The sequence below is a fragment of the Sinocyclocheilus grahami genome, unplaced genomic scaffold, assembly GCF_001515645.1.
Source record: "Sinocyclocheilus grahami isolate Dianchi unplaced genomic scaffold, SAMN03320097.WGS_v1.1 scaffold212.1, whole genome shotgun sequence".
In the NCBI taxonomy this organism is placed as follows: Eukaryota; Metazoa; Chordata; class Actinopteri; order Cypriniformes; family Cyprinidae; genus Sinocyclocheilus; species Sinocyclocheilus grahami.
In genome coordinates, this window is record NW_015505391.1 from 5,029 (window position 1) to 13,786 (window position 8,758).

An 8,758-nucleotide genomic window follows, 5' to 3' on the forward strand; every position below is an offset into this window, starting at 1 on the left:
TATTATTTTATATTTTTATTTTTTTTATATATATATATATTTTTTTTTTTAATTCAGTGATCATGGTCTTATGTTTTTTGTATATCAGCAAAGCCAGGAGTGTGTCCTATATTCAATCTTGATGGAGCAGTGTTCAAAGCGTGTTTGGAGATGTGTTCCCATGACGGTAACTGTCCGAATGATGATAAATGCTGCAGCACTGGATGTGGACATCAGTGTATGCCTCCGTATAAAGGTATTTATATTGTTATATTAATTAATTGAAATTAGTTTAAAAAAAATTAAATGCAGTGAGGCATTCAGTGATCTGCTTTCTCTATCATGTTTGTATAACAGAAAAACCAGGAGTGTGTCCAAAAATCAATCTTGAAGATGACATGATAGGAGATTGTGCTGAGTTGTGTTCCCAAGATGGTGAGTGTCCGGATGATGAGAAATGCTGCAGCAATGGATGTGGACATCAGTGTATGCCTCAATATAAAGGTATTTATATTGTTAGATTAATGTGAATTAAATTAGTTTTTAAATGCAGTGAGCAGGGCAGGACTTACGGGGCCAAGGGCCCCTGGGTTTGAGGTTATGTTTGGGCCCCATACCTATACTACAAATGCCCTCAACTAGAACATTATGGAGTAACACAAAATACACCAAAATTTAAATATGCTTTCAGGTTCATATACTGTATACATTTAATAGGCAACATGTCTAGCCTAGTCAAAGTTTAGATGTAATACTAAAGGTGCAATGTGTAATATTTACATCGATATATTGACAATTGCAATATAATATACATTACTATGTTTTCAGAGGTGTATAAAGACCTTACTTAATTAACCGTTATGTTTTTATTACCTTAGATTGAGCAGTTTATATCTACGTACACCGCGGGTCCCCTTACATGGACATCGCCACCATGTTTCTACAGTAGCCCTAAACAGACAAACTGCTCTGCAGAGGGCGTTTCATCACTTTGTTGTTGTTGCGAATAAAACACTGACACAATGATGAACAAGTATATTAACATTCGCAATAACTTCGGTTTATTAAATTAAGTAAATATAATTCTTTTAATTTACCTTTTGTAAAGAAATATTTGCTGTCTTTACACTTTACCGACATCTTAGTCCTGTATCGGCCACCGTAGCTTCTCTAAAGGGAGGGGTGAGCGGGGGACTTAGCCGTTGGTTGCAATTCGCAACCTCACCGCTAGATGCCGCTAAAATGTACACTGCACCTTTAAGTAGTCACTATAATACAATAAACAGGATGTGATCTCTCAGTTGAGAGATCAAAACCCTGAAATAACACTGAGCAGAAAAAAACAAAGATGTATTGTGAAAATGTATCGTCATATCTGTGTCCTTTTGTCAGATTCTTAAATTAATAAATTCAATCTGAATAAAAAAAAACATGTTGGCTATTAACAATCAAATGAAATCACTAAACTAAATCCATATATGGATTTTGCATAAGTTATGTTCAGTTAATACAACATTTTAATGTAGAAATATTAAATTGCAAAAATGAAATTGAGCTACTTTTTAAAATATGAAACTACAACCGCCAGTAGGTGGCAGCAAGTGAGTCTTAATGAGCGAGTTGAATCCTTAAATCAACCGTTTCGTTTAAAATGCTCATTCATTTAACTTTGCCAACGACTGTACTTGTAGTCTGTTTGAACCATTTACTGCTGTGTAATGCTGAGAAACAAAACAGTGTTGCTCGGAGACGCATTGATGGGGCAAAACAGAATTGTGTCTGAAAGTTATTCAGTAACTTGTTTATTGTACATTTGCGATAGTGCAGATATTCGGAAAAACAGGACTCTAGTTTGTGTGATAGGCTAACTCCTATATCGTAGGCATTCACTCATTAAATGCAGGGTTCGTTCAACCAATACATTTCAATGAGTTAAGGCAATATTCATGACCTAATGCGCCATTATTTTACACAAATGTTCGGAAAATGAATGATTATTAGTGCTATTTGTTTGCTTTCTAATAAGCACAGGCTGCGACTGCGCCAGGTGTTACTTCATGCAGAGAACGTAAGTTAGGCTACATAATCGCATAACTGAATGCCAGAATGTTAAGTATATTGTAATTTGCTTAGCCAGTATTATAAATTAAACTCAGGACCTGAATTTAATTTAAGAAACCGTTTTGGTGGAAAACATTCAGGTACAGAAATGCTGCAGAAATGGAATAAACTGTAAATTAAACAGATTAATTCTTAATTTAAATTTACAAAAATTATTCAGTCAAGAGCAGTGTAATTTTTGTCTTTTGTTAACATTAACAATAACCAATAATTAATTAACATTGTAAACATTTGGTATGAAAGTGATTGCAGCTTTTATACCTGCTGTCTGTTAAAGAACAAAAGAAAAGAAAATCACTCTGCTCTTGACTAAACTTTCATATTTAATATGGAATGTATAAATATAATCTATATTTATGACTTTATACATCATAGTATTTTGTTCCTGAACAGTAGAAGCTACTGTTAGTTTTAGGCTAGCCTGCCTGAAAGCTAAAATGCAGCTTTTCATTTGTATCCTTGTGCTATTGCATTGCTAGTAACTTGTTCATTTATTACTGACCGTTTAATTGTCTTTATGTAACATTATTTATTAAAACGCAAGGTTACTTGATATATAGTTGATAATTTCTGCTCCACATTCTGTGGAGGTAGTGAGACGGGACAAAGTCCCTGTAAGATATTAGGGTATTCTATAGTCTTTGGACTGGAGAGAGTGTAACATTAATATAGAATAATCCGCTGTTACGAATTGAGGCGTGAACATGTGAGAATGTATCATTATCTTTGTAAATGTGCCCTCTTTTGGGCTAAAGGCTTAATTGAACTGTTTAAAGTAGCCATGTGATCACAAATTATTCGGCGATTCGGCGCAGCGCAGATGTGATTTTAATACTTGTGTCCTTTTTCTATGGAAAAAAAAAACATAAATTCCAGTTTATGCTGTTTGATTATGGGTTCGTAGTTGGAAGCTGTTAGAATCCGTGTATCATTCGATCATTCGTTTTTTGATTTAATATTAAAAGTAGAATGAGAAAACGGCTCCATTTTCGTTTTTTTCCAAAACGTGAAAAAACAGAATTCAGCTTAAATTTGTTTTTCGTTCATGGGTGGAAAAATTAATAAACAGCTTGAATATTGGATTTCTACATGTGGGCGGGCATTAAACGCCCCTTTCTGCTGATTGATCAGCCGAAGATCAAACCATGCCATCATCAGTTCTTCCGCAGGATCACGCAGCAGAATAATAGTCCTCCACTGCTGCAGTTGTACTGATTTAATAACCCATTTTATTGCAACCACATTTAATCTTTTTCTCATCAAACAAACGGGCTAATGAATAGCTCGACAACTCCTACCGGGGCAGAGTCTAGACAGGGCTTTCTTCTGTGTGGACCAGCGGTTCTTAAAGTGAGAGGGGGTCCGAGAAATAATTTGCTATAGCCTAAATTATTTCCAGACTGTAAAGTCCGAAAGTCTTGTATGGCAGTGTGCAGCAGCTATTAGTGCAGATGAGATGCGCTGATGTGAGGCAATTTTGAGAGCGAGAAGACGCGGTACAGCTGAACCACACACGCTCTTTTCAAATGATTGACTTGATCTGATATTCTGTTTTTTTTTTTTTTTTTACAGGGCTTTCTTCTGTGTGGACCAGCGGTTCTTAAAGTGAGAGGGGGTCCGAGAAATAATTTGCTATAGCCTAAATTATTTCCAGACTGTAAAGTCGCTTTTTTTTTTATCATGATACATTGGCCTAATGTGATTTATTCCAAAGTGATTTATGATGCATTTAATGTAAAATAATCTAAATGAAGCCTTTTAAAAGATGAGTATTCGCTGTGTTTGATGTTTGTGGCATGCTCGGGAAAGATGCTCAAGGAGACCGAGACGTGCTAAAGCAGCGCATTCTGTTGTTCTCTTTATTTTTCAAAGGCATGACATTTGGTAGTTATTTTGAACGTAACGTTACACAATAAAAAATATAAATTTTACCATACGACTAATGACAGTGTATTAAGTTATTTCCCCTCGATGGAGGAAAAAATCCAAGTGAACATCAATCAGTACTCAATATTAATTTAAACCGCTTAAAATATGACTGCTGCTTATTTCCTCTGCACTTCTGCGCTTGTCTGTCTGCTTATTGAGTTTATTTAACTCCTCGCAATTTATTGGAACTGTGTGAACTAGAGTGACTACTCACCTTAATGTTGTTCTAAAGGCTTATTACTTAATAACACACAAATTTCCTGCTCTCACTTGCCAATTTAATGGCGGATAGCTCACGCCGCACAAGTGCATATTCTTTTGAAATATCATATAAATCAATTTTAATAAAACGCAAGACTACATTATATAACTCTAACAGTAGGCTATATTTAATATCTGTTCTCCAGTTGTCAGTCAGAATGACAGTTCTTGTGTGAACATAGGCCTATATATACCCAAGCCAATTTATTATTATTTCCTTTTTGTCTTGGTGTTTAAAATTATTTATTTTGAAACGAATTAATTACTTAAACAGACTTACTGGGTGAGCAGGGTAGGCTAAGACAGCTGTCATATCATACCCTGCCATGCCCAGCTGATGCAAAGAATAGAATTTATATCGACACAGAAGAAAGCCCTGTCTAGACTCTGCCCCAGTATGAGTTGTGTTGAGCTATTCATTAGCCTGTTTGTTTGATGAAAAAAGACTAAATGTAGTTGCAATAAATGCATTAAGAATCCATATAACTGCAGCAGTGTAGGACTATTATTCTGCTGTACTGCGAAGGCACGGTTTGATCTTTGGCTGACCAATCAGCAGAAAGGGGCGTTTAATTCCCGCCCACATGTAGAAATCGAATATTCAAGCTGTTTATTAATTTTTCCACCCAAGAACGAAAAACGAAAATTTAAGCTGAATTTTTGTTTTTCGGAAAAACAAAAACACAAAGGAGCCGTTTTCAATATTAAAAAAAAACGAATTATCGACTGATACACGGATTTGTTAGCCCCGGCTGACCCGTGTGCGCAGTTGAAATGTGGCTAATAATTTCTGAATGGCACATAACTGAACAAATGTAAACGGGTTAAGGCGGGGCCCCAGCCCATTCAAGCCCAATGGTAAGTCTGGCCATGGTAGTGAGGCATTCAGTGATCTGCTTTCTCTATCATGTGTTTGTGTAACAGAAAAGCCAGGAGTGTGTCCAAGCAGTAACCTTAAATTAGGAGCGTGTGCTGAGATGTGTTCCCAAGATGGTAACTGTCCGAATGAAGAGAAATGCTGCAGCAATGGATGTGGACATCAGTGTATGCCTCCATATAAAGGTATTTATATTGTTATATTAATGTGAGTTCAATTAGTTCTTAACATTTTTAAATGCAGTGAGGCATTCTGTGATCACTTTTCTCTATCGTACGGTGGCCGAGAGGTGCAGAACAAATCACAATTCTGAAAACAAAATAACAAATTACAAACGCAAATGCAAGTCTACAAAACAAAATAACAATTCAGAAAGCACAACAATTCAGACAAACCGGAAAAGTTGGGTATAGTTTGAGACGGTGCCATTGGTTTGGGATTACTCACCGCTGACTGGACGAGACATCTGTCAATCAACGTATACAGGGAAGAGCCAGCCGAAGAACAGCAGAGTCGTGGTAGAAAGTTCGGAGATGGTATTAAAGTAGCTCAGTTTAAATGTATTGTATGAATTGCCCTTACTATGGAATAAAAAAAATACGGGGTGTCTAACTATTGTCTAGTTAAAAGTGGCTGTAACACATCAGCTCCAGTGGTGCAGATGGTTAAGCGTGTGCCCCTGGCTTTTTGACGCGATCGATCAGGGGTTCGATCCCACCTTTTCACTCCCTTTTCAAATCTCGTATCACATCGTAAAGGCATTTATTTTCCATAAAAAATTAAGGAAAAAATAAAGTATCAGTTAGGGTAGGTGTAGGGAGGGCTTTATTGTACCAATAAGGTGGCATCCATTTAATAATTATAATTTACACAATGTTATTGTATACTGTTTTATAATGTACTACAATACTGAAGTGCAGATAATTGCCACTATTTGCAACAAGTAGTGTACTTGATAGTAGAAATCCTGCTATTTTAACATGGTGTAAATGGGTATTTGCACTATGTAAATGGCATATTGCTAAAAATACTGCTATTTTCACTTAGTGTAAATAGAATCCATTGCTAATTGAGATTTGAAAAGGGAGGGAAAAAAAAAGTTCGGCAAAAGGCGGGATCGAACCCGGGTCGATCGTGTCAAAAAGCCAAAGTCAAGCACTTAACCATCTGTGCCCCTGGAGCTGATATATTACAGTCACGTTTAACTAAATATAAATAAATATTTATCTCTGTCCGTATTTTTTTTTTATTTTATTCCATAGTAAGGACAATTCATACAATACATTTAAACTGAGCTACTTTAATACCATCTCCGAACTACCATGACTCTGCTGTTCTTCGGCTGGCTCTTCCTGTATACGTTGATTGACAGATCTCTCTTTCCAGTCAGCGGTGAGTAATCCCAAACCAATGGCGCCGTCTCAAACTATACCTACCTCTTCCGGTTTGTCTGAATTGTTGTGTTTTCTGAATTTAGTTTTTTTTTTTTTTATACTTGCATTTGCGTTTAACTTTATTTTGTTTTCAGTATTGTGATTTTGTTCTGCACCTCTCGGCCACCGTACTATCATGTGTTTTGTATAACAGAAAAGCCAGGAGTGTGTCCAAAAACCAATCCTCAAGATGCTATAATAGGACTGTGTGTTGAGTTGTGTTTCCAAGATGGTGACTGTCTGAATGATGAGAAATGCTGCAGCAATGGATGTGGACATCATTGTGTGTCTCCATATAAAGGTATTTATAGTGTTCTATTAATGTGAATTAAATTAGTTCTTAACTTTTTTTTTTTTTTTTTAAATGCAGTGAGGCATTCTGTGATCTGCTTTCTCTATCATGTGTTTGTGTAACAGAAAAGCCAGGAGTGTGTCCAAACAGTAAGTTTGGAATAGGAGTGTGTGCTGATATGTGTTCCCAAGATGGTGAGTGTCCGAATGATGAGAAATGCTGCAGCAATGGATGTGGACATCATTGTGTGTCTCCATATAAAGGTATTTATAGTGTTCTATTAATGTGAATTAAATTAGTTCTTAACTTTTTTTTTTTTTTTTTAAATGCAGTGAGGCATTCTGTGATCTGCTTTCTCTATCATGTGTTTGTGTAACAGAAAAGCCAGGAGTGTGTCCAAACAGTAAGTTTGGAATAGGAGTGTGTGCTGATATGTGTTCCCAAGATGGTGAGTGTCCGAATGATGAGAAATGCTGCAGCAATGGATGTGGACATCAGTGTACGGCTGTATCTAAAGGTATGTTATACTAATTCATTGGTCAGCTTTTTTTTCCCTTATTACAGTGATTGAGTCATTCAGTGATCTGGTTTCTCTGTTGTGTTTGTATAACAGTAAAGCCAGGAGTGTGTCCAAAGAGATTCCCTGGAGTAGGATTGTGTAAAGGGTTGTGTGTCAATGACATTGACTGTCCAAAAGATGAAAAATGCTGCAGCACTAAATGTGGACGTGAATGTACACCTCCATTTATAGGTATTTATTATATTGATGCTTTGTTCCCCAAAACGCACGCGCACGTGTTTTTTTTTATTTTTTTTTTTATACAAATTAGGTAATTTTTCTTTCATACGTTTTGTATAACAGCAGAACCAGAAAAGCCAGGAGTGTGTCCAAGCAGAAGCCTCCGAATAGGAGTGTGTGCTGAGATGTTCCATTTAAAGGTATTTATATTGATGCTTCGGTCCCCAACACACACCGTTTTTGAGTTATAATTTTCAACGGCAAAGTAACTGAATTTGGCCCATAGCACCATTTTCAAGCACATGGCTTTTCAGAATGATTAATACTCTTTGAAATACAACTTGCTCTAAAAGTAAAACTTGTTCATGCTTTCAGTGTTTTGTGATGCGTTTGAGTTTGAATGAATCTGAATGAACCGACTAATTCTGACTATCTGTATCCATGCAGTGATACCTGATCTATGTCTCAAACCAAATGTGTGCTGATGACTCTTCCCATGATGATCAGTATGCTGCCAGACAGAAGTGTTGCCCAACCACCTGTGCATGCAGCTAACCATGCCAGTTTAACCATCGGGAAAAAGTCCTCGATTGTTCGCTGAGTTTCTTTTTTTTGTCCATGCTATACTTGATCTTTTAAATTCATTAAATCATAGCTTAGTGAAACTACTGTGTATGAGTTTGTATGTGTGTGTGTGTATATGTGTGTATATATATATAAATGTTGTTGGGGTGAAGTACAAATCTACCAGAAATTAAACTAAGATTGCAGGCAGGGTAACCCTAATGTGAGAAATTTAGTATTTGTGTAAACACTGGTTTAATAGTTTTGAAAACTTTCAGTATTTAGCGAGTCAATATGCCTCTTTTTTTTTAAAAAAAAAAAAAAAAAAAAAAAAAACCAGATTCAAATTTTTTTTTTTTTTTTTTATGTAGTACTGATGACTAATGTACTTGATACTTTTGACTCATTCTTTTTTTTTTTTTCCTAAAATATGATTTAAAGACTAAAATGTGAAGTTTATAGTTTTATAAAACTATTTTTGTGAAAACCTACCCTGGTCACACAGTATGAAGTGTATTTGTGTAGGTCTTAAAGGTGTTTTTTTTTTTTTTTTTTTTTTTTTT

At 35.8% G+C, this 8,758-nt stretch overlaps 1 protein-coding gene across 1 annotated transcript in view; it reads left to right on the forward strand.

Annotated features, from left to right (window-relative positions):
* Nucleotides 1-7,819, forward strand: part of LOC107596004 (WAP four-disulfide core domain protein 3-like) — a gene marked incomplete at its 3' end in the record, with an annotated part of 11,134 nt that extends 3,315 nt beyond the window's left edge. The window contains exons 3-10 of the mRNA XM_016286606.1: nucleotides 89-235; nucleotides 337-483; nucleotides 5,215-5,352; nucleotides 6,755-6,901; nucleotides 7,018-7,155; nucleotides 7,272-7,409; nucleotides 7,506-7,643; nucleotides 7,755-7,819. Coding sequence (XP_016142092.1) covers nucleotides 89-235; nucleotides 337-483; nucleotides 5,215-5,352; nucleotides 6,755-6,901; nucleotides 7,018-7,155; nucleotides 7,272-7,409; nucleotides 7,506-7,643; nucleotides 7,755-7,819 — 1,058 coding nt within the window. The remainder of the gene's footprint in view (nucleotides 1-88; nucleotides 236-336; nucleotides 484-5,214; nucleotides 5,353-6,754; nucleotides 6,902-7,017; nucleotides 7,156-7,271; nucleotides 7,410-7,505; nucleotides 7,644-7,754) is intronic.
* Nucleotides 7,820-8,758: the final 939 nt, after the last annotated feature.